Below are 26549 nucleotides of genomic sequence, written 5' to 3' on the forward strand. Positions count from 1 at the left end.
GGGGTTGTATTTTTGAAGTCTTGGCTGGTCAAAGTACATTTTGTGGCTGGCCTGCTTTGCTTGGGGTTTTCTTGGAGGCAGAATTGTAGTTGGCTCTCTTCCCCTGGTCTCTGGCTGTAGGATCCACAGTTGCAGACGGTTTTCAAACTTGATGTTTTCTAGAGAGAGAGAAAGACCAGGAGGCACACTGTCTTCTCTGCTGCTGCACACTCAGTTTCAATTACTGCTTGTCTCGTGTTTGTAACAAACCTCCCAGTTTTACACAGCTTGGGGAGATGGTCACATGGTTCTCTCAGTCCCCTTTGTGTTTTTAATGATGTCTAAGATCTAAAACCCAAACCCCTCTTGGGTGGTATTGACAGTGTTTACCCACTGGGGGAAACATCTCCATTCATGAATGCCTCAAGATGGCTTTGAATGTGCTGCTAACGAGGATAATCAATCTACTCATTTAGCCAAAGCATTGTCCTGGCTGGGCTTTTTGTTAGACTTTGTTTCCAATTCGATCTCCTGGTATTTCAGCTGCAAATTGTGGTGCCCATCTTGGTTGTCAGTTTTTTAACAGTGATTCCTGACAGCGCAGCCGGCCGCTGAAGTCATCAAGCTGTGCCAAGATGCGCACATGTGCAGACGGGTTGCTGCTCTCTGCACGTGCGCGGCGTTCCGACTTGCCAGGACTGGTTAGCGCATGAGCCGACAACGTCATCACGTAACGTGCAAATTTTTCTGCAACACGCCTGGCCAGCTCCGCTCCCCCACCCACCCCCAACCCTGTCGCTCTCTCCGGCTGCTCCGCTGCATCCCCTACCCTGCCCCTCTTCCCCCGCCACCCACTCTTCCCCCATCCCTCCAGACGCTAGCTTGAGGCGGCACCGCTTCCCTCCTCTCTGCCACGTGCTCCTACATCGCCTTGCTTCAATTTTGTATGCTAATCTCTTGTCTGGGACATTATCAAAAGCCTTCTGAAGGAAGGAAGCAGGGGGCAGGGAGCGAGCGGCCAGAGCGGAATGGCACTGAAAACAATTAGAATTGTGCAGCACTGTCAGAGGTGCTGTACTTGAGATTTCCATTGTGTGCTGCCATAGGTTTACCTTGTCATTCTGTGATTATTGAACAGCATCATCTTTAGTCCTGGCAGCTGTCTTAACATCGCAGGCTGTGATGTTTAAGTGGAACAGGCTGCATTTGCATATGTGCCGGTACAGTGCCACCTAGTGGTTACTTTGTCAGCAAATGCCGTCTTTTTTTAAAGTTAACTGAAGGATTTTTTTTCCATTAAAAGTTTAATGTAACTTTCCAACTGATGAATTAATATTTCTCATTTGGCATACTGTGTTTTCTTGAAAGATGTAGGACTGGCAAGCTTAGATAGAAGGGACTTGATAGGATCATGCTATCTGTTGAGGTATTGACTTGCAAGGTTATCTGGAACTGAGTGGGGAAAGTGGCTGCAGTAATAGGTTTTATCCTCCCTGTTCTTTGAGTAACTGAAATGAAGCTGAATGGACAGTTAGCAGTGGTGCTTGGAGTACTATGAACCTGTCTGGTTTAACTTTTGGATCGCTAAGAATGACGCAGCAGGCTGACTTCATTCTGATCACTTAACCACTTGTCCTCTTGGAAATGCCTCAACCCCAAGAACCCCTGTCTGTTCTCCCCTATTTCCTGCAACACAAATAGTCATCTTCCTGATTAGTAAATTTACGTACTCCACCATCAGGGATCTTTTGCAGTCTGGACACAAGCATTGGTCTAGCCTGAGAAGCTACGCTTTCTGGTTCTCATCATCCCCTCCATTTTTGTATTGCTAATAGGGGTTCCTAATTTTGAGACAAGCTATTGTATTGTTGGCATTGTAAGAATGACCAGCAGACTGAGCCATTAATTCAAATCAAGGTTGGCATTTGTGATTCTATACTTAACTGAGTTATTCTTGGTATTGCTGATGGAAGGCTGGGTTTCTGTTAACCTATCTATTGGTATAAGCAGGGTCTTGTTTTCCTATTTGGGGTTGATGAGGTCTTACTTTTTTGTGTGGGCTCCTCAGTTATTACATGTGTGGGAGTCTTTCATATAAAAATGACACGAGACACAATTGCTTATTTTGACTCGCTTATCTTCGCACACCACCCTGCCAGTTCCAATGCCTTGAACATCTCTGATCTAGACTCAGTAAAAGAATGTTCTCTTCAAAGCCACCTAGGGCACATCCTGTGTGACTGTGTCCCATCCTTCTCAACATGTCTGCAACCTTTGGCATAGTTCATTGACTGTCGTCTGACTGCAAGGGACTGCATTCACCTTGTTCCTTTCCTATCTATCCAGTCTTAAACAGAGAATCCCCTGGAGTGGTTCTCTTTTCCCCCTCCCACATCATTTCTGTTGGTGTCCCTCAAGGATCTATACTTGGCCGCCAACTATTCCTCATCTACATGCTGCCCCTCAATGACATTACTCCAAAACAGTATCAGGTTCCGCATGTACGTTGACAGCACACAGCTCTATTTCGCCACCACCTCTCTCAACCCCTCTACTGTCTCCAAATTGACTGACTTCTTGTCTGACATACAATACTGGAAATGCAGAAGTTTCCTCCAGTTAAATATTAAGACCAAAGCCATTATTTTTGTTCCCACTACAACTCTGTTCACTAGGTACCAATTCCACACCCCTCGTTGCCTGCTTTCTGAGGCTGAACCAGACTGTTTGCGACCTTGATGTCATTTGACTCCGAGATGCATTTCCAACCACACGTCCTCACCATTACTAAGACTACCCATTTCTATCTCTATAACATCGCCCAACTCCACCCCTGCCTCAGCTCATCTGCTGAAACTCTCATCCATTTCTTTGTTACTTCTAGATTTGACTCTTTCGATGCATTCTTGGCTGGCCCCTCATCTTCCACTCACCTTAAATTTAAAGTCATCCAAAACTCTGCTGCCTGGGTCCTAACTTGCATCAAGTTCTGTTCACCTATTAACCCTGTGTTCGCTGATCTATATTGGCTCCCGATTATACAACGCCTCCATTTTAAAATTCTCATACCCGTTTTCAAATCCCACCGTGGCCCTGCTCCTCCCTATCTCTGTAATCTCCTCAATGCACTGGAGTGGAAGCAAGTCACCTCTGTCCTGCACGACTACTTAAGAAGAATCTCCTCCAGCCCTACAACTCTCCCAGATATCTGGCCTCTTGCACATCCACAATTCTGATCACTGGGGACTATGCTTTCAGTTGGCAAAGTCCCAAGCTCTGGAATTCCTTCCTGAAACCTCTTCATTTGTCTACCTCTCTTTCTTACTTTAGGGCGCTCAATGAAACTTACCCCTTGACCAGATGACGAAAAGCTTGGTCAGATATCTCCTTGTGTGGCCCAGTGTTAAATTTTGTTTGTTTCTGTGAAATGCCATGGGCCTATTACTATGTTAAAGGTGCTGTATAAATGGAAGTTATTGTTGTATGCGCCAGTGCCAGAAGAAGTAAACTGTTGTTGTCCACAACCTCAACAACTTGCTAAAGATCCTTCTCTACCACAGTGCATCTGATCACATGGTCTCCTCTCAGCCAGCAAAGCTCTGATACAGGAAGACACACTTGAGGAAAGGGGACCAATAGAAGAAAGACAGTAGTGTTCATATTAAGCAGAAATAATTTTTTAGAAAGTGTGCAGATGTGTGGAATTATTTGGTAGAATGCTGAACTCTAGCTAAAATAGGGTAAGGAAAAGTCAGAGCATATTTGGTTAGTGTCAAATTTTGATGGCTGAGGCACAAAGAAGGCCCTAGAGGTCGTACAGAAAGCTGAGACTAATGTTGCACAAGGAAAGACTGGAGAATCATGTGTTTTTCCAATCTTGAAAGAGGTGACTGAGAAGACCCCATAAAAGTATATAAGTTGATGGAGAAAAGGTTAATCTGAAACTCTAAATTACGTAAAGCAGTGACAATAGGCAATGAAGGGGGTGCATGTATGAACTAGCAAAAGCCATATTAAGAACTGATGGCAGGAAATTCTTTTCCCACTGATAACTGATGGGAGTTAAATTTTCAGGTAATGGAGGCAAAAATCTGGGATTAGTTTGAATTGGATCCCATAAGGTCTTTCTGAATGAATAAACTGAGTGGCTTTCATTATTCATATCTAGCTTGTGATCTTGTTCTTTTGCCAGCACAAGTTCTGTAATTGGAGCTTATCAGCATCCTTATTGGAGGGAGTTTCCTGTACTATTCTGTTGAGAACTGGTGTTTCCAATTCAAATAATGGGTGGTATTCTGTTGTGAATTGGTTGTTTTCTGTACCCATAACCCCAAACAGATAGTAAACCATTTTCATGCTAATGTCAAAACAAAATATGCTGGATATTCTCAGCAGGTCTGGCAGCATCTGTGGAGAGAGAAGCAGAGTTAACATTTCAGGTCAGTGACCTTTCATCAGAATTGGCAAAGTTTAGAAATATAATAGCTTTTAAGCAAATAAAGTGGGGGTGAGGCAAGATATAACAAAAGGCAAGGTGTTGATAGGACAGGTCGCAGAGAATAACTGAGCAGAAGGTCGTGGAGCGAAGGCAGTTTAGTGCAGAGAGGGTGTTAATGGACAGAAAAATGAATAGCCCTGGCCCAAAATACAAACATGAAAAAAACAGTGGGCAGGCACATGGTAAGAAAAATGAATGATGAAACAAACAAATAAAATAAAAGAAAAAGAAAAAATAACTGAAAATAAAAAGGGAGGGGGCCCGTCATGCTCTGAAATTATTGAACTTGGTGTTCCGTCCGGCAGGCTGTGGCATGCCTAATCGGTAATTGAGACCGGGACCTTATCAAAGGCCTTACTGATGTCCATGTAGACTACATCAACTACTTTACCCTCATCTACACATCCAGTCACCACCTCGAAAAATTAAATCAAGTTAGTTAGGCACGATCACCCCCTGACAAAGCCATGTTGACTATCCTTCGTTAATCCCTGCCTCTCCAAATGGAGATTAATCCTGTCCCTCAGAAGTTTTTCCAATATTTTCCCAACCACTGATAGACTCGCCAGCTTGTAATTACCTGGTTTATCCTTGTTATCCTTCTTGAATAATGGTACCACGTTCACTGTCCTCCAATCCTTTGGTATCTCTCCTGTGGCCAGAGACCATTAGAAAATTTGTGTCAGGGCCCCTGCTATCTCCTTCCTTGCCTCACCTAACAACCTGGGATGCATCTCATCTGGGCCTGGGGATTTATCCACTTTTAAGCCCACTAAAACAGCAAATACTTCCTCCCTTTCAATGTTAATATGTTCAAGTATATCATAATCCCCCTCCCATTTGGGCCAGGGCTATTCATTTTTCTGTCCATTAACACTCTCTCTGCACTAAAGCTACTTCATCTTCATAGTGAACACAGATGAAAAGTAATCATTTAAAACCTCACCCATTGCCTGTTTGGTTTCTAATGGGCCCTACTCTTTCCCTGGTTATCCTCTTGCCCTTAGTATACTTCTAAAATGCCTTAGGATTTACCTTTGTCTTGACCGCCAGTGTTTTTTCATATCCCTCTTCGCTCTCCTAATTACTTTTTTTAAGTACCCCCCTACACTTTCTATACTCCTGTAATGCCTCTGCTGTTTTCAGCGCTATGAATCTGCCATAAGCCTCTTTTTTTTTTTTGATCTAATCCTCTATACTGCTTGACATCCAGGGTTCCCTGGACTTGTTGGTCCTACCCTTCACCTTAATGGGTACATATTGGCTCTGAACTCTCACTATTTCCACTTTGACTCCCACTGGTCTGATGTAGACTTTCCTACAAGTAGCTGCTACCAGTCCACTTTGGCCAGATCCTGTTCTATCACATTGAAATCTGCCTCCCCGCCTCCCCACCCCCCCAATTCAATACATTTATTTCCAGTCCATCTTTGTCCTTTTCCATAACTACCATAAATCTTAGAGTTATGGTCACTATCCCCGAAATGCTCCCCCCACTGACACTTCTACCACTTGTCCGGCTTCATTCTCTAGGATTAGGTCCAGTACTGCCCCTTATCTTATAGGACTTTCTGCGTACTGGCTCAAAAAGCTCTCCTGTATGCATTTTAAGAATTCTGCCCCCTTTAAGCCTTTTGCACTAAGATTATCCCAGTTGATATTAGGGAAATTGAAATGCTGTACTATTACCTATTTTTACACCTCATCATTCATTTTTCTTACCGTGTGCCTGCCCACTTTTTTCATGTTTGTGCTTTGGGCCAGGGCTATTCATTTTTCTGTCCATTAACACTCTCTCTGCACTAAAGCTTTGTCTTTCAATACACCATTAACATACCGTTTGCCTTTGCTCCAAGACCTTCTGGTCAGTTATTCTCTGTGACCCTGTCCTATCAACACCTGGCCTTTTGTTATCTCTTGCCCCACACCTGCTTTATTTGTTTAAAAGCTATTACGTTTCTAACTTTGCCAGTTCTGACGAAGGGTCACTGACCTGAAATGTTAACTCTCCTTCTGTCTCCACAGATGCTGCCAGACCTGCTGAGAATTTCCAGCATTTCTTGTTTTTATTTCAGATTTCCAGCATCTGTGGTATTTTGCTTTCATTTTCATGCTAATTCAGCTCCTGCTTAACTATAAATGAAGTATGTGATTGTTGTAATTTGAGTTGAAGTCTAGGTACCTCTGCTCACATTTAAAATTGCAATCTTCAGCTTGAGCAACATTGGACAGAAGGAAAGAAAGGTCCCTGCTTCTTCCTTGAGGCATTTTGACTTCAAATTTCTTTGACATCAGTCAAATAATGCTTAAATTGCTTTGACTCAAAGCAACTAAACACTGAATAAAGTTACTCATTGCAGCTTCTCTAGTCTTTTATGTAAAAAAAAATTGCTTTAAGGAGATGGCAGAGATTATATTTGGTTACTTTTCATGTCCATTTTTCTGGTGTGCTTCTGTCTTTCTCTTTTCTCTAAGCAATAAGGAAAGAGGAATACTTGACTCTTGAGAATTATTCAGATAAGCAATTGTTCTGATGTGTGTCAAAGCTGAATACTGAAGCAATTATTTTTTTGTTAACCCTTTTTTTAAGTCACTGATCTGTATGATACAGTTCCATGGGCACTGACTATCTTCCAATAGCTCACCTAAATAGTCTGATTTTAAAAGACAAAATTACATTTCGTACCTGATGACTGGTAGGGACATGACTGGTAGGTAGCAGCAGATTTTTATTTTATTTTTTGTGATTTTATTTAGAGATACAGCACTGAAGCAGGCCCTTCGGCCCACCGAGTCTGTGCTGACCATCAACCACCTATTCATACTAATCCCACATTAATCCCATATTCCTACCACATCCCCACCTTCTCTTAATTCCCCTACCACCTACCTATACTAGGGACAATTTTTATAATGGCCAATTTACCTATCAACCTGCAAGTCTTTGGCTGTGGGAGGAAACCGGAGCACCTGGTGAAAACCCACGCAGTCACAGGGAGAACTTGCAAACTCCACACAGGCAGTACCCAGAATTGAACCCAGGTCGCTGGAGCTGTGAGGCTGCGGTGCTAACCACATGGGAACATCTCCACCTGCAAGTTCCCATCCAAGTCACACATCATCCTGACTTGGAACTATATCTCCGTTCCTTCATTGTCGCTGGGTCAAAATCCTGGAACTCCCTTTCTAACAGCACTGTGGGTGTACCTACCTCACATGGGCTGCAGCGGTTCAAGAAGGCAGCTCACCACCACCTTCTGAAGGGCAATTAGGGATGGGCAATAAATGCTGGCATAGCCAGTGACGCCCACATCCCATGAATGAATTTTTAAAAAAGCACAGGTCTGTATTGAAGTGGCCCTTGAGTGAACTGAGACTAGGAATGTCTGAACTGTTGGAGCTCGATGATGGGGGGTGGGGGGGGTGGTGGATTGCATAAGTCAATACCAATGCGTGTACTTCATATTGAACCCCTCATGTAAAAGATACAAGTCCTTCGATGTGTTCCCCTGCCCACACCCCCAAACCCGATACATTCAGTAACTGAGTCACATTTGGGGTTAAGAACGTGAAACCCCTCTCCACATTCACGCAGTCAATGATCAAGAGAGGAGATTTCAAATCAGCAGGAGGTGGCAGAGGTCACTGCGCTGGGAGCAGAGAACATCAGCTTATAGGAATGCACTGGTCGGAATGAGCAGAGACAGCCTGCAATTGTGGGTGCTAGGCAACATGGAGGTGGGGATTATGATAGATAAAAGCTTTACAGTTTTGACTATTGTCTTGTCATAGGGCTTTGGGTGGGATTTTAGAGCATTGTACATTTTGCGGGTTTACCTGGCATTTCAGTTATGTATGCTGATTTTTTTTTTATTGCTACCACGACATTTTAAATGTTGGCACACATCTTTCATTATTTTATACATAAATTGTTTGGTTGAAGATTCCAAATTTTGTCGGAGACCAGATGTCAAACAGACATCTGTCAGAAGAGCCAGCATCTCATCCCCTGTATTATGTTCTCTGAATTTGATGGTGTGTCCAGTGAGTGGTGTCTGTCGAGAGCATGCTTTTCCTATTCATCTCCTATAATTAAAGATCATGCAGGATGGAACTAATTGAGGGAAGCATCATTAATTATTAAAGCAGAGCTGCTTGCGTGGGAAGAAATATTAGATCCTGTAATTGCACAGCAGGGCAATCAACATCTGAGAGGTTAATGCCTCAATTGTGACCATTCCTCGGGTGTTGCCTGAGACTGATGTGATTTAACTGATTTGGGTTTTATTTTAAATGTAGAAGTTTGCCTCTTGCTCCTATTTTTACAAATGATTTTCACATTTGGCCCCATCTCTGTTTCAGTTTGAGCTTCAGGAGCATATGTTTTCCCAGTCTGTTGAGAGATAACCTGTTAAAAAAGCCCAACTTTAATATTGAAAGGGGCACAAAAACGGCGTATGCCGCCCAAATGTGGGGAAGGTGTTCATTCCCGAAAATTAGCCAATTACGATCTAATGAAAATGTGTTGCATGAAGACAGGTTGACATGGTTGTGATGCCTCCCACAGTCTCTCAGCCTGCTGACTTTTACTGCTCAGGCTCCTATATGAATTTCCACTTTGGTGATGGGCCACTAGGTACTGGTGCTGATGACACCATAGTGCACCTTTTTTGGAAGAGCAAAGGAAAGAAAGTGGAGGGAAAACATGAACTTGTCATATGCTGATGCAGAATGGCATTAATGCTGTCATTTTGTTCTCTGGTGTAAATCTTTGATTGTCCCTCCTAGATTAATGCACCTTATGACCAGATATGAGGGAAGCTCCAGGAATGTGCGCTGCTGCCTGTTCATAAAACCTCTGTAATCCTCTGCCATAAAGAATGTGATATAGAGTTTCACATCAAGAGTGCTATTGATAGAAGAACTCAACCACAGATGTGTAGTGCTGCCACTATGAGCTGTTGGGTGTCTTTTAAGCTGCTGTTAATCTTCACTTAACTTTTGATGGGGCCATTTTGTTGAACAGTGGCACTACTAAACCTAACTGTGGTGAGTGGCACATGGTGTGCTGTTTCTCCAGTATTCTTTGTCTAATTTTAAAATGGTAGAAATGTTTCAGCCATTAAATGTTAATGTATATATTAATATAAATATTTTATATCCCTGTTTCAGCCAGTTTGCATACTGCAAAGTTTCACAAGTGGCAATGAAACAAATGTTAGTTGAGGGTTTAAATATTAACAAAGGTAGCAGGAGAACGTCCCTGTTCTTTAAATAGTGCCATGGGATCTTTTATATTCACCTGAGAGTAGGCGTTGCCTCAGTTGACCATCTCATCTGAAAAGTGACCCCTCTTGACAGTCCTCAATACTATTTTGGAGCATTGGTCCAGATTATGAGCTGTAGTTTTGGAGTGGCACTTCAACTTCAAACCTTCTGGCATGCATGCAAATGCCTCCAAGGCTGTCGTGATCGTGTTTTTCTGCATATGCCAAACCTATTTTTGCTACTTCATATAACAAAAAATGCTTCTGATTACTTGAAAACTGGTTGAAGATCTGTTTTTTTTTATCTGTGTAGAAAGACCATTGGCATTTGATCTGATTGTACCAGAAAAGTGCCACTGATCGCAGTGCTCACTCACCACTACACTGGAGTGTCACATTCTCGTTACAGGTCTCAAACCCACACATTTTTGACCTGGGGTGAGTGTTGTGCCAGCTGATAACCATCATTATATTTCAAGTTCTAAAGCAATGATTCCATGTACATGATTTTTCTTTTGATCACAGGCATCTGCTAGGATATTCTTAAACAAAATAGATCCCTTTCCATTCCCATGTGTAGTCTTGCCTTTCATTTGTTTTTGAACTGTTAGTAGTATTACCCTACCCCACTACCCCCACCCCCCCCCCCCCCCCCTGCCAACCCCAGCTCCTCAATTACTAGTTTAATATCCTTGTGACTGCTCTATTTATTGTTTTTGATAGGACCCTAGACCCAGTCTGGTTCAGATAGAGCCTACCTCAATGGTACAGTTCCATCCTGTCCTAAATCCAGTGCCAGTGTCCCATGAAATGGAACCCCTCTTCCCCACGCTGCTCCTTCAGCCACGTATTCACCACCCGAATCTGCTTATCCTATGCAATTTACACATCGATCAGCTAATAATCCAGAGATTATAACCCTTGAGGTCCTGTTTTTTAATTTAACTCCTAATTACTGGTACTCTTGCCTGACCTTCCTTGTGATGTTCCCAACACAGACCACAATAACTGAATCCTCCACTCTTTCTCCAATATGCTTTCAAGCTAGTTTGAGGTGCTCCTCACCCTGACTCCAGGCAGGAAACATGTCATGTGGTACTCTCGATCATGCTTACAAAGGCTGAATCTGTCCTCCTAATTATTGAATTAAGTTATAATCAGATTTTTTAAATAAGATATTGAAACAAAAAATACAGTAAATAGGTTAAAATTTTAATGCATAAAATACACAGGGGTCATTCAGTATGGGATTTATCCTAGGATTCTCTGGGAAGCTAGGGAGGAGATTGCAGAGCCTTTGTCCTTGATCTTTATGTCGTCATTGTCGACAGGAATAGTGCCGGAAGACTGGAGGATTGCAAATGTTGTCCCCTTGTTCAAGAAGGGGAGTAGAGACAGCCCTGGTAATTATAGACCTGTGAGCCTCACTTCGGTTGTGGGTAAAATGTTGGAAAAGGTTATAAGAGACAGGATTTATAATCATCTTGAAAAGAATAAGTACATTAGAGATAGTCAGCACGGTTTTGTGACGGGTAGGTCGTGCCTCACAAACCTTATTGAGTTTTTCGAGAAGGTGACCAAACAGGTGGATGAAGGTAAAGCAGTGGATGTGGTGTATATGGATTTCAGTAAGGCGTTTGATGAGGTTCCCCACGGTAGGCTATTGCAGAAAATACGGAAGTATGGGGTTGAAGGTGATTTAGAGCTTTGGATCAGAAATTGGCTAGCTGAAAGAAGACAGAGGGTGGTGGTTGATGGCAAATGTTCATCCTGGAGTTTAGTTATTAGTGGTGTACCGCAAGGATCTGTTTTGGGGCCATTGCTGTTTGTCATTTTTATAAATGACCTGGAAGAGGGTGTAGAAGGGTGGGTTAGTAAATTTGCAGATGACACTAAGGTCGGTGGAGTTGTGGATAGTGCCGAAGGATGTTGTAGGGTACAGAGAGACATAGATAGGCTGCAGAGCTGGGCTGAGAGATGGCAAATGGAGTTTAATGCGGAAAAGTGTGAGGTGATTCACTTTGGAAGGAGTAACAGGAATGCAGAGTACTGGGCTAATGGGAAGATTCTTGGTACTGTAGATGAGCAGAGAGATCTTGGTGTCCAGGTGCATAAATCCCTGAAGGTTGCTAACCAGGTTAATAGGGCTGTCAAGAAGGCATATGGTGTGTTAGCTTTTATTAGTAGGGGGGTCGAGTTTCGGAGCCACGAGGTCATGCTGCAGCTGTACAAGACTCTGGTGAGACCGCACCTGGAGTATTGTGTGCAGTTCTGGTCACCGCATTATAGAAAGGATGTGGAAGCTATGGAAAGGGTGCAGAGGAGATTTACTAGGATGTTGCCTGGTATGGAGGGAAGGTCTTACGAGGAAAGGCTGAGGGACTTGAGGTTGTTTTCGTTGGAGAGAAGGAGGAGGAGAGGTGACTTAATAGAGACATATAAGATAATCAGAGGGTTAGATAGGGTGGATAGTGAGCGTCTTTTTCCTCGGATGGTGATGGCAAACACGAGGGGACATAGCTTCAAGTTGAGGGGTGATAGATATAGGACAGATGTGAGAGGTAGTTTCTTTACTCAGAGAGTAGTAAGGGCGTGGAATGCCCTGCCTGCAGCAGTAGTAGATTCTCCAACTTTAAGGGCATTTAAGTGGACATTGGATAGACACATGGATGAAAATGGAATAGTGTAGGTCAGATGGTTTCACAGCTCGGCGCAACATCGAGGGCCGAAGGGCCTGTACTGCGCTGTAATATTCTAATTCTAAGTACCTGAATGTAAAAGCCAGATTACATTTCCGGTATGGACGTAATTAGGACTTGGCTTTTCTTTGGTATTTGTTCTGTGAAGAGGCCCACTCAGAACATTAACCTGCCTTTCTGTTTCGGACACTGATTGCTGCATCTTTATAGGATTATGCATTTTTATTAAGTTTTAAAATGTTCAGAATTTGATTTTTACTGTTTTGGTATTTTTTTGTTTGAGTTAAGTTAGAATATTTCTCAAAGGGATGAAATTTTCACCGCGTGCTGCATGATATGGGACAGGAACTTGTTAACCTGAAACAGGAGAAACCCTGTAACTCGAGAGGCATTCAGGATGCTGTGATAGTACATTGTAACTTTCAGTGAACGGGTGAGCTGAGATTGCTTTCGTCTGAGTATCTCTAATAATAATGGCTTCTCTTCTCACCCTGCACATTATTGCACAAAGGGATCCCCTAAAGATCCATCCCTGACCCCCTCGTCCTCATCTCCTACGTGCTGCCCTTGTCTACGTCATCTGCAAGCAATATATCAGCTTTTACGTTTACACATCTATTTATATAGCACCTTTAATGTAATAAAACATCCCAAGGAGCATTATAAAACAAAATGTCACCTAACCACATGAGATACTAGGTCAGAAGAGCTAAAGCTTGGTCAAAAAGATAGGTTTTAAGGCGTGTCTTAAAGGAGGAAAGCAAAGTAGGGAGGGTGATGGGTGTTGGGAGGGGCTATTCCCAAGTTTAGGGCCTAGGCAACTGAAGGGGGGCCACCGATTGTGGAGCAATTAAAATTGGGGATGCTCAAAAGGCCAGAATTAGAGGAGCATAGATATTTTGGGGGGTGGTGGGTGGAGCAAGGTCATGGAGGGATTTGAAAACAAGGATGAGTATTTTAAAATCAAGACGTTGTTGACCGGGAGCCATTGTAGGTCAGCGAGCACAGGGGTGATGGGTGAATAGGACTTGGTGCAAGTTAAAACATGAGCAGCAGAGTTTTGGATGCCCTCAAGTTGATGAAGGGTAGAATGTAGGAGAGCAGCCAGGAATGCATTGGAATAGCCAAGTCTAGATGTTACAAAGGCATGAATGAGGGTTTCGGCAGCAGATGAGCTGAGACGGGCAAAGTCAGGTGATTGTTACGGAGGTGGAAATGGACAATCTTAGCGATGGCACGAATGTGAGATTGGAAGTTTATCTCTAGGTCAAATGTGACACCAAGGTTGCAAACAGACTGGCTTAATCTCAGGCTGTTGCCAGGAAGAGGGATGGAGTCAGTAGCTAGGGAGCGGAGTTTGAAGCCGGGACCCTGAAGACGATGGCTTCTGTCTTCCCAATATTTAAATGGAGGGCATTTCTGCTCATCCAGTACTGGATGTCCGATAAGCAGTCTGATAGTGTCGCAACAGTGGAGGAGTCGACAGAAGTGATGGTGAGGTAGTGCTTGGTGTTGTCAACATACGTGCGAAAGCTAACACTGTGCTTTCGGATATCACTGAGGGGTGGCATGTAGATGAGAAATGGGGGCGAAGGATAGATCCTTGAGGGACACCAGAGGCAATGGCGTGGGAGCAGGAAAAGAAGCTATTGCAAGCGATTCTCTGGCTACAAGTAGGGAAAAATAGAACCAGGTGAGCGCAATCCCACCCAGTTGGATGTCACTGGAGAGGCATTGGAGGAGGATGGTGTGGTCAACCATGTCAAAGATTGCAGACCGGTCGAGAAGGATGAGTTGGGAAAGTTTATCCTTATCACAGTTGTGTAGGATGTAATTTGTGACTTTGATAGCTGTTTTGGTACTGTGGTGGGGCGGAAACCTGACTGGAGATATTCAAACATGGAGTTCAGGGGAAGATGGGAATGGATTTGGGTGGCGGCAATACGTTCAAGGACTTTTGAGAGGAAAGGGAGGTTTGCAAGACAGTGAGGTCAAGGGCTAGTTTTGTGAGTAGAGGAGTGATAATGGCAGATTTAAAGGAGAGGGGGACAGCACCTGAAGAGAGAGAACCATTAACAATATCAGCTAACATAGGGACCAGGAGGGGAGGTTGGGTGGTCAGCAGTTTAGTGGGAATAGGATCGAGGGAGCAGGAGATTGGTCTCCTGGACAAAATGAGCTGAGAGAGGGCATGATAGGAGAGAAACTAGAGAAAGATACGAGCAAGGGCTATGGCAGGGGAGAGTATTAGAAGAGTTTTGAGCAGATGGGTTCGTGGAATGGAGGGGGATGGCAGAAACAGCTGATCGGATGGTCTCCATTTGGTGACAGTCTATCCACACCTTGCACGTATTGGAGATGGAGGGATTGGGAGAGAGTGTTTTAAGAATTCTGTAGTAGAGGAAATAAACCAGGGGCAATCTTTGCATTCCAGGATGATCCTGGAATAGTGAGCAGTTTTAGCAGATGAGAGCAGGACCCAATAGTATTGCATGTGATCCAGCTAGATCTAGAGGTGGATGGCTAAGCCAGTTGTCTGCCATATACCTTTAAGTCCATGTCCCTTGGACTTAAGGAAGTGGAGATGAGGGCCATACCAGGGGGACTGGCCAGGGTGAGGGAGAATAATGGTTTTATTGGGGACTAGGGTATCAAAGGTGAAGGGGAGGGTGTCGGTGAGCAAACTGGTAGCTGCAGAAATGTTTGTGAATGGAAGGCCAGAGGCTAGACAGTTGGGATTTTGAAAGAGCAGTTGTAAGAGAATTAGGGGATAGTTTTTTCCAGGGATGCATTCAGAATCTTTATTGAACTCCCATATGACCTTCTGTGGTCCAGTGAACATGGCTCCAGTATCCTGATTCTCCCTTCAGAATTGTAGACTTCCAACACTGACATAATCCTAGTGAATCTGTACTGTGCACTTTCTATGGCTAAGGTTTTCTCTTTGTGTGGTTTTAATGGTGTTATCAAAATCAGATGTCAAAATGTTCCGTTTGTTGGTTGAACTAGACAAAATAAATGTACAGGTGCAGCTGCGGCATCTCCACCTGGTCGACCACAGAGTGTGCATAGCCAGATTTGTAACTGCTCGCTGGGATTTGGTTAAAGCCTTGAACCTGGCTTTTAAAATTGTTTTTCTAATTAATCAAATAATTGGTACTTGGTCAGAAAGGTCTACAGTGAGCTCGTGCTGTTGATTCTACAGATGCCCTGGTGACAGGTTCAAATCCCACCATGGCAACTGGTGAAATTTAAATTCAATTAATGAATAAAAATCTGTAATTGAAAGCTAGTCTAAGTGATGTCACAAAACTATCATCGATTGTCGTAAAAACCCATCTGATTTACTAATGAGCTTTAGGGAAGGGAATGTAGGAAAATGTGACTCCAGACCCACAGCAATGTAGTTGACTCTTAACTGTCCTCTGAAATGGCTGAGCAAGCCACCCAGTTCAAGGGCAATGAGGGATGGCAGCAAATGCTGATCTTGCCACCAGTGCCCCTGTCCCATGAAAGAATTTTTAAAAAACACAGTACTTAAAATGTGTCTCAGTTTATGATACCTTTTATGTGTATATGTTGCCTCCTTCAAGAGAAGGTATATCACTTCTGCGGGAGTGGACACCCCCATCCTCCGGATACCTACTATCAGCATCAAACACACAACATACTCTGGTCACATGTAATGGAAAATACCCCTTATTTTGCTCCAGTAATGTGCCTTCCTATGTCCTGAGTGACAGTTGCCAAATTGAGGTAGGTTTTGTACCTTGAGCCAATGTCTGTTCGTAACTAAGTTCAGAATGCCCCACACTTCTTTCTGGAATACAGTAGGTTAAATTTGTGTTGCGCATCCGTAGGGGTGCAATAACTGAAAGCAAAGTTGTTGAGCATGTGTGGGGACTAGCAAGTCCAAACTGGGACTTCGATAGATCTTGAGTCAACAACAATTCATTTTCTATCAATAACCCACTTCTATCATATACAGTTGACTGACAAAACGTACTTACAGCATTCTGCCTCCATCCCTCATTTGCCAACATGATTTAGTGCTATCTTAAACAACAACAATCTCTGCAGATAATTTTTATCTTCCATAATTACAAATTCCACTTTGGTAATTAATTTCTGAGTAAAATCTGCTCCTTAGAGCAGCATAGGTTGAGTAAAGATTTGATAGAGGTAATTAGAGTAGGTAAAGAGAAACTGTTTCTAATGGCTGATAGGTTAATAACCTCCTCTTTGGCCTCCTTGTCTCGAGAGACAATGGGTAAGCGCCTGGAGGTGGTCAATGATTTGTGAAGCAGCACCTGGAGTGGATATGAAGGCCAATTCTAGAGTGACACTCTTCCATAGGCGCTGCCGATAAAATTGGGTGTCGGGGCTGTTACACAGTTGGCTTTCTCCTTGCGCTTCTGTCTTTTTTTTTTCCCCTGCCAACAGCTAAGTCTCTCCGACTCGCCACTCTTTAGCCCCGCCTTTATGACTGTCCGCCAGAGGGCACAGATTTAAGGCAATTAACAAAAGAACCAGAAGCGACATGAGCAAAAAGTCTTCTTACACAATGAGTAGTTAGGATGTGGAATGCACCGCCTGGTACGGTGTTAGTTTTAATAGTACCTTCAAAAGGGAATTGGATAAATAAAGTTGCAGGGATATGAGAAAAGAGCCAGGGAGTAACTGCATTAACTAACTGCATTGCTCTTCAAAAGAGCTGACACAGACCCGAGGGGTTTAATGGCCTCTACACCCATCTCTCCCTGTTCAAATTCTTTCAGCCTAGCTTCTATTTTGCCTACAGCACTGAAACCTCTTTGGTCCAAGACACCAGTGACATGCTATGTGAATACGTTCATGGTCTGTTATGTCTCCTTGCACTACTCAACCTCTCTGGCATTCAACACCAGCCTCCTCTGTGGTACTGCTCTCATCTCCATTATTTCCTGTCATACTGGAGCTAGCACACCTCCTACCATAATTTCTGCTACCAAGCTTGCTCTATCCAGTCCACCTCGGTGCTTAGCTTCTTCCTATTCCTCATATGTAGAACACACTGCCTGAAGGGGTGGTAAAGGCAGGAACCCTCAACATTTAAGAAGTATTTAGATGAGCACTTGAAATGCCATAGCAAACAAGGCTACGGACCAAGTGCTGGAAAATGGGATTAGAATAGATGGGCTTGATGGCTGGCACGGACACGGTGGGCCAAAGGGCCTGTTTCTGTGCTGTATAACACTTGACTATATATAATAGCTTTGCAATATTGCGGATAAGTATGGAATAAGCTTTTATCTGAATAACCAGGATGCCCAATTTATCCCTGCACAGCCACTCTTGATTCCATAGCTGCTGCAGCTGATTGTCATGAATGAGCCAAAATTTCCTGCAGCTCAGCTTTGAGTAGCTATCCTGTTGACTACAATGCAGAGTTTCTGCTCAATGATTGTATCCATCTTCCTGCATACTTGCTCTGATGGTGCACAACCTTGCTTTTTTTGACCCTGAGCTTAGTTTCAAACTGCACATTTCCGCCTCTGAAGTCACTGTCGGTTTCAACACCCACTGCCACTAAGATCTTTGTCTTTGTCACTTCCAGACTCTTTGTGCAATAGCTTGGTAAAGAGCTTCCTGAATTGCATTTTAAATAAGCTCCAACTGAGATTCCTGCTACCTGCAATCTATCCTGCATAAGTCCCCCTGTGCATCAGCTTCAAACTCCTCATCTAAAAATCTTAATATGATCTCAGTCTCCCTCCAAATCTGCAAGCTTCTTCAGCCCTCATTTACTCCCTCTGCTCATCTAATTTTCATCTATTATACATGCCCCCTCCTATCACTCTACTATTGTGACTGACTGCACACCCATCTCTGAACCTCTTTCAAAAATCTCCTATCGTGGAAACATAGAAAATAGGAGCAGGAGTAGGCCATTCGGCCCTTCGAGCCTGCTCCGCCATTCATTATGATCATGGCTGATCATCCAACTCAGTAGCCTGTTCCTGCTTTCGCCCCATATCCTTTGATCCCTTTAGACCCAAGAGTGAAATCTAACTCCTTTTTGAAAACCTACAATGTTTTGGCCTCAACTGCTTTCTGTGGTGGCGAATTCCACAGGCTCACCACTCTCTGGGTGAAGAAATTTCTCCTCATCTCAGTCCTGAAAGGTTTACCCCGTATCCTTAGACTATGACCCCTGGTTCTGGACTCCCCCACCATTATTGGGAACATCCTTCCTGCATCTACCCTGTCAAGTCCTGTTAGCATTTTATAGGTTTCTCTGAAATCCCCCCCCCCCCCCCTCACTCTTCTGACCTCCAGTGAATATAATCCAAACCGACTCAATCTCTCCTCATACGTCAGTCCTGCCATCCCAGGAATCAGTCTGGTAAACCTTTGCTGCACTCCCTCTATAGCAAGAACATCCTTCCTCAGATAAGGAGACCAAAAGTGCACACAATATTCCAGGTGTGGCCTCACCAAGGTCCTGTATAATTGCAGCAAGACATCCTTGCTCCTGTACTCTAATCCTCTCGCTATGAAGGCCACGTACCATTTGCCTTTTTTACCACCTGTTGCACCTGCATGCTTACCTTCATCGAGTGGTGTACGAGAACACCCAGGTCTCACTGCATATTCCCCTCTCTGTTTATAGCCATTCAGATAATCTGCCTTCCTGTTTTTGCTACCAAAGTGGATAACCTCACATTTATCCACATTATACTGCATCTGCCATGCATTAGCCCACTCGCTCAACTTGTCCAAATCACCCTGAAGCCTCTCTGCATCCTCCTCACAACTCACCCTCCCACCCAGTTTTGTGTCCTCTGCAAATTTGGAGATATTACATTTAGTTCCCTCATCTAAATCATTAAATGTATATTGTGAATAGCTGGGGCCCTAGCACCGATCCCTGCGGTACTGCACTAGTCACTGCCTGCCATTTAGAAAAAGACCCATTTATTCCTACTCCTTTGTTTCCTGTCCGCCAACCAATTTTCTATCCATCGCAATACACTACCCCCAATCCCATGCGCTTTAATTTTACATGCTAATCTCTTATGTGGGACTTTGTGGAAAGCCTTCTGAAAGTCCAAATGAACCATATCCACTGGCTCCCCCTCATCAATGCTACTAGTTACATCCTCGAAGAATTCTAGTAGATTTGTCCAGCATGATTTCCCTTTCGTAAATCCATGCTGACTCTGCCCGATTCTACCACTGTTCTCCAAGTGCTCTGCTATAAAATCTTTGATAATGGACTCTAGAATTTTCCCCACTACCGACGTCAGGCTGACTGGTCTATAATGCCCTGCTTTCTCTCTCCCTTTTTAAATAGTGGGGTTACATTAGCTATCTTCCAATCTGTAGGAACTGTTCCAGAGTCTATAGAATCTTGGAAGATGACCACCAATGCCTCTTCCTTGGATCTAATACTTCATTTGTTCCTACTTTCAAAAGCTTCCTTAACACCCACTACTTGAGATGCCTTCAGCAACTTCACCTAACCTTCCTGTTGTTAAGCTTGAATCTGACCCCAAACTGAAGCATTTTTCCACAGCAGACTGATGTTGTTTCTAGCCTGAATAATCACATGGGATTTTATCCATCTTGCCTTTTTGGTTTGGAAGCATTTTGACATTCCCTGATCATGCTGTTAAGTGAAGATCACATTTCAATTTTAGGTGATACAAACATTGTCAGAAGTTCCCATAGTACAGACTATAAGCAGACAAAATAATTACATCGAAATTAGGAAATGTTTGTGTCGTTTGCATGTGATGTAACATGAAGCAGGCTCTTCTAGGCAAATCTTCCTCCCAAAATGGTCACCATCTCACTTTAATTGAACTGTTTCTGGCTGATCATTGCTCAACATTTGATCGGCCATGACGTGTAAACAAAATACTGAACTTCTCGGTTGTTTTATTTTATGATGGCATTCAATATATGAAATCTTCCAACTGAAATAAAAAGCAAGTAACAAAATGGAGTTTACTTGGCAAAAAGTTTGAGATTCTGACAGCATCCCTTTAAACCCTTTGAGTGATAGTTGAGTTTACTCTTCAAGCACTGTAGATGTCTATAGACCCATAAAGGAATATCCTTTATAGAATCATAGAAACCTATAGCACAGAAGGAAGCCAATCAGCTGTCATGTCTGTACTGGTTCTTTGAAAGAGCAGTTGTGCTTAGTCCTTCAGCCATGCTTTTTATTTGTAACTGTCTTCCTCATCAAGTATCTGTCTAACTTTTTAAAAATTATCTGTGGAATCAGCTTCTGCCATCTTCATGTACATCATTCGGATCCTGACAGTTCTTTGAGTGAAAACATTTCTTCTGATGAGATGCAGGGGGGAACGTGTGGAAGAACATTTTTATGCAGTGGGTGGTAATGACCTGGTACTTGCTGCCCACACAGGTGGTGGAAGCGGAGACGATCAATGATTTCAAAAGGAAATTGGATAGGCACTTGAAGGAATTTCACTTGCAGGGTTATGGAGATCAAGTGGGGAATGGGGCTGACTAGGTTGCTCCGCAGAGGGCCAGCATGGTTTCGATGGTCTGAATGGCCTCCTATGCCATACATGACACTCTGACTCATCCAAATCTTTTGTCAATGATTTAAAATCTATGATCTCTATTATTGACCCACTTGACAGGGGGTGTAGTTTTTCTCTCTCAACTCTATCAAAGCCACTCATCTTGAAAACCTCTAGTACGTCACCGCTCAACAATCTCTGTTCCAAGGAGAGCAGCCCTAACTTTTCCAACCTCGCATCATAACTTAAGCCCTTCATTCCTGCTAACGTTCTGGTAAACCTGATCTGTACCCTTTCTATCTTTCTTGAAGTGTGGTTCCCAGAATTGTCCACAATACTTCAGCTGAGGCTTAACCAGTGATTTTAAAGTGCTAGCATGATGTCTTTGCTTTTATATTTTATTCAGTTGATTAAACCCAAGTAACCCACATGTTCTTTAAAACCACCTTATTAACTTACTTTGCCACCTTTTAAGCATTTATGTATATGAATACCAAGTTCTCTCTGTTCATCTACGCTTTGCAAAATTGTTTGTTGTATGATGCCTTTCCATATTAGTCCTCCCAAAGGTTATTCTAGAAAATGTATTCTTTTTTATATTTCACAATCAAAGGAATTAATACCTTATTTCATTTTGATGGTATGTAGTTTATGATTAACATTAAAATATTATGGGAACCATCAAAATACAATAATGCGTTGATCTCTGAAGTGTTGGGCTGAAAAGTATCAAATTAAGGATATAAGAGACAGATGACCTTATTTGCTTTTTATTTGGAGTAGTGGAAACCATAATGATTTGAATTCAATTGGAACAAAATAATAGTGCAGAAATAACCTATTTTTTCAACAGTAACTTTCCCTAGGCATTACCCATGGTCAGTCGAAGAATAGTTTATTTTTCATTGACAAGACTACAGTGGAACAAAATCAAAATGCTGCAGCTGCTGGAAATACTCAACAGGTCAGGCAGCAGTGGAGAGAGAAACAGTTAACATTTCAAGTTGATGACCTTTCATCAGAAACTCATTTGCAGTAGAGTTGAGAGAGACTTGAGCACTCATTCTGTGGTGCCATCTATTGGCCAGAACCTGCAGCTACAAGGTGACAGTTGACATTGGGAAATATTAACCCTCGTAAAATTTGACAGCAACACAAAAAATGGTGACTAGTATTAAGCGTTATGGAGAGGAAGTGTGCCCTAGACTAAATTTTTCATTATGTATAGATTTAAATAATTGTTAGAAATGGAAATTTCTTTTTAGGACCTGTGCTTCTGATTTTCAAGTTTAAAAGTTGAAAGGTGTTGGAGTAGCAACCTGTTATGTTACCATGTTATCCCATGCCAACTTTGGAATGCCTCAAAGTACATGATTGCATTTCATATCTGAGGAATTGTTTCTGCAGGAAAATGTCAATGTCTAATGGAGATTTCATTCTTGCTCAACAGAAAGAAATTCAAGCAATGAGTCAGTGCCATCACCGGAACATTGTGTCATATTACACCTCATTTGTGGTAAAGGATGAACTATGGTTGGTGATGAAGTTGCTTAGTGGTGGTGAGTGTTCACTCTCAACACGTCTACAGACTGGAAAGTCCTACCTGTTCACAATCTATATAAATGATTTGAGTGTGAGGACCAAATGTAATCCCAAATTTGCCATAGAGTCTTATAGTAGAGAAGGAGGTCATTCAGCGTGCCATGCCTATGCTGGCTCTTTGAAGGGGCAGTAGTGCTTAGTCCCACATCCCCGCTTTTTGCCCATAACCCTGTGAGCTCCTCATCCTCAAGTATCTGTCCAACTCCATATTAAAATTATTTGTGAAATCCGCTTCCACCACATTTTCCTCCACCTAAATATTTTGTCTTCAGCCCCCACTACAAACTCAGTTCCCTAAGTACAGACTCTAATCCGACTCTACTGAATTGATTAACGGACAAAAAACAGATTAGGAATAAATGGGTCATTATCAGGATGGCAGGCTGTTACTAGTGGGGTGCCGCAAGGATCAGTGCTGGGGCCACAGCCGTTCACAATCTCTATAAAATGTAATGTTTTCAAATTTGCTGATGACAAAAAACTAGGTGGGAATGTAAGTTGTGAGGAGGATGCAAGGAGGCTTCAAGGGGATTTGGACAGGCGAAGTGAATGGGCAAGAACATGACAGATGGGATATAATGTGAATAAGTATAAATTTATCCACTTTGGTAGAAAAAGAAAGACAGTGCATTTCTTAAATGGTGAGAGATTGGGAAGTCTTGACGCCTAAAGGGACCTGGGTGTCCTTGTTCATGATTCACTAATAAGTTAGCATGCAGTTTCAGCAAGCAATTAGGAAGGCAAATGGTATATCAGCCTTCATTGCAAGGGGATTTGAGTGCAGGAGTAAAGAAGTCTTGCTGCAATTGTATAGAGCCTTGGTGAGACCGTACCTGGAATAGTGTGTACAGTTTTGGTTTCCTAATCTAAGGAAGGATATACTTGCCAAAGAAGGAGTGCAACAGAGGTTCACCAGACTAATCCCTGGGAAGGTGGGATTGTTTTATGAGGAGAGATTGAGGAAACTGGACCTGTATTCTCTAGAGTTTTGAAGAATGAGAGGTGATTTCATTGAAATTTACAATATTCTTGCAGGGTGTGACAGGGTGGATGTAGATGGGATGTTTCCCCTGGCTGGTGAGTCTAGAACCAGGGGACATAGTCTCAGAATAAGAGGTAGGCCATTTAAGACTGAGATCAGGATGAATTTCTTCACTCAGAGGTTGGTGAATCTTTGAGCTTCCAGAGCCCTCTGGGGTAGAGAATTCCAATCATTGAGCATGTTCAAGACCAAAATCGATAGATATTTGAATATTAATGACATCAAGGGATATGGGGATAGTGTGGGAAGATGGCATAGAAGTAGATGATCTAATTGAATGATGGAGCAGACTCGATGGGCCAAAAGGCCTACTCTTGCTTCTGTATTCCTATGTACCTTCAAACTCCTGTTCCTGGGCTGGCTTTATTCAAACTCTGCAATGTTGGGCTGCTTCAGTTGCTCTCTCTATTGGGTTATCTCATAGAGAAATCAGTCCCTGAATTGTTGGGATAGCATGCAGAGAATATCTTCCCCAACCTTTGAAATTTTAATTACAGGAACCTTCCTCAAAGCTTCCTCAGCTTTCAGAAATTTTGACTATTTAACTTAAAATCTCATTAACCAAAAGTCCAAAGTTAAATTCTGTTCAACTAGATTAGATTGTGTCTGGGGATTGAAATTTCAATTCAGCATTTAAAGAATTATACCCAGTTAAAGCTTCAGAGAAATTATAGATTAAAAAGCTACATTAGCCTGTAAAACAGAAGCACTGTCATGAGTATTATGTCATCATTGTAAATGTTGTGTTTGTTCACATTATCAGTAACTAAATCAGCCGGTTAGTTTTCAGTTGGCCTCATCTTACCAAAGTTCACCGGTGGACATAACATAAGAAATAGGAGCTGGAGTAGGACATTTGTCCCTTCAAACTTGTTCCACTGTTCAATACGATTTGTAGCTGATGATCTACCTGCACTTCACCTTCCTGCACTATCCCCGTGTCCTCAATTCCCTTAGTACCCAAAAATCTATTGATCTCTGTCATGATTATACTCGAGGACTGAGCATCCACAGCTGTCTGGGCTAGAGAATTCCAAAGATTCACAGCCCTCTGAGTGAAGAATTTTTTCCTTACCTCAGTCCTAAATGGGCAACCCTTTATTCTGAGATTGTGACCCCGGGAAACATTTTTTCAGCCTTTACCCTGTCAAACCCCTTAATTTTATATGTTTCAATTAGATCACCTCATTCTTCTAAATTCCAAGGAATATAGGCATAGTCTACTCAATCTCTCCTCATAGCACAATCCCCTCATCCTAGGAACCAGTCTAGTGAATCTTCATTGTGCTCCCTCTGGGGCAAACATGCCTTTCCTTCGGTAAGGAGACCAAAACTGTACACCTCTAGGTGTGGCCTCACCAATGCTCTGTACAATTGTAGTAAGACTTCTTTGCTGTTATACTCTAATCCCTTTATAACGAAAGCCATTTGCATTCCTAATTGCTTGCTGTGCCCGCATGTTAACTTTCTGTGATTTATGTACAAGGACGCCTGGGTCCATCTGACTGCAAACATTTGCCTGCCTCTCAACATTCAAAAAATGTTTCTTTTTAATTTTCCTACCGAAATGGATAACTTAAATTCATTACATCGTCTTCCATCTCCATGTTCTTGCCTACTCACCCAACTTGTCTATATCATTCTGCAGGCTTTTTCTGTCCTGCTCGCTGCTTGCTTTTCCACCTAACTTTGCTAACTTGGATATGTTAAACTCAGTCCCCTCAGCTAAGTTATTAATGTAGACTGTAAATAGCTGAAGTTCAAATACTAACCAACTAGTTACAGCCTGCCAGCCCGAAAAGTCCAGTTTATTCCTACTCTGCTTTCAGTCCATTAACCAATCCTCAATCTACCATACCCAACTCGCCTCTCATCTCTAGGTGGTTAGCTTTGTTTAGATTTAAGACCCTAGTTTTGGACTTGACTAAATCAGTTTCATATTTGGTTAAAAAAAAATTCTATCTTCTGGTCACTCTTCCCTTTTTACAAAGTTATCAGTTAATCCTTTCTGTTTGCACAATACTGAATCTGAAATAGCCTGTTCCCTAGATGGTTCCTTGACATACTGATCTAGAAAACTACCTTGTATACATTCCATGAGCTTATCTTCCACGCTATTGCTGCAACTGCACATTTGTTTGCCCAGTCTAAAGATTAAGGTTCCCCATGATTACTATATTATCCTGGTTACATGTGCTTCGAATTTCCTGATTTTTTTTTTTCAATCTGTCCTACATTACAACTACTGTTAAGTGGCCTATAAACAACTCCCACCAATTTTTTCTGCCCCTTGCTGTTTCTAGCTCCACTCGAACTGATTCTATTTCTTAAGTATGAATTAGGAGCAGGGGTAGGCCACTGGGCCCCTCGAGCCTGCTCAGCCATTCAACCAGATCATGGCTGATCTGATTGTAACCTCAGCTCCACATTCCCGCCTACTCCCGATAACCTTTCACCTTCTTGCTTATCTAGAATCTATCTACCTCTGCCTTAAAAATATTCCAAGACTCTGCTTCCACTGCCTTTTGAGGAAGAGAGTTCCAAAGACTTTCACCCCTCTGTGAAAAATCTTTTTATCTCTCTTAAATGGGTGACCCCTTATTTTTAAACAGTGGCCCCTAGTTCTAGATTCTGTCAAGTGGAAACATTCTTTCCACATCAACCTTGTAAGACCCCTCAGGATCATATGTTTCAGTCAAGTTGCCTTTTACTATTCTTAAAATCTAGCGGTTACAAACCTAGCCTGTCCAACCTTTCCTCATAAGACAACCCACCCATTCCAGGTATTATTCTAGTAAACCTTCTCTGAACTGCTTCCAACGCATTTACATCCTTCCTTAAATAAGGAGACCAGTACTATACACAGTACTCCAGATGACCTGTATAGCTGAAGTATAATCTCCTACTTTTGTATTCAATTCC

At 42.6% G+C, this 26549-nt stretch overlaps 1 protein-coding gene across 1 annotated transcript in view; it reads left to right on the plus strand.

Moving 5' to 3' along the window:
- The window catches only part of oxsr1b (oxidative stress responsive kinase 1b), a 279002-nt gene that overhangs the window by 87143 nt on the left and 165310 nt on the right, over positions 1 to 26549 (plus strand). Inside the window, exon 3 of the mRNA XM_068031431.1 lies at positions 22434 to 22542. Within this exon, the coding sequence (XP_067887532.1) occupies positions 22434 to 22542 (109 nt within the window). The remainder of the gene's footprint in view (positions 1 to 22433; positions 22543 to 26549) is intronic.

The sequence above is a fragment of the Heterodontus francisci genome, chromosome 5, assembly GCF_036365525.1.
Source record: "Heterodontus francisci isolate sHetFra1 chromosome 5, sHetFra1.hap1, whole genome shotgun sequence".
NCBI lineage: Eukaryota > Metazoa > Chordata > Chondrichthyes > Heterodontiformes > Heterodontidae > Heterodontus > Heterodontus francisci.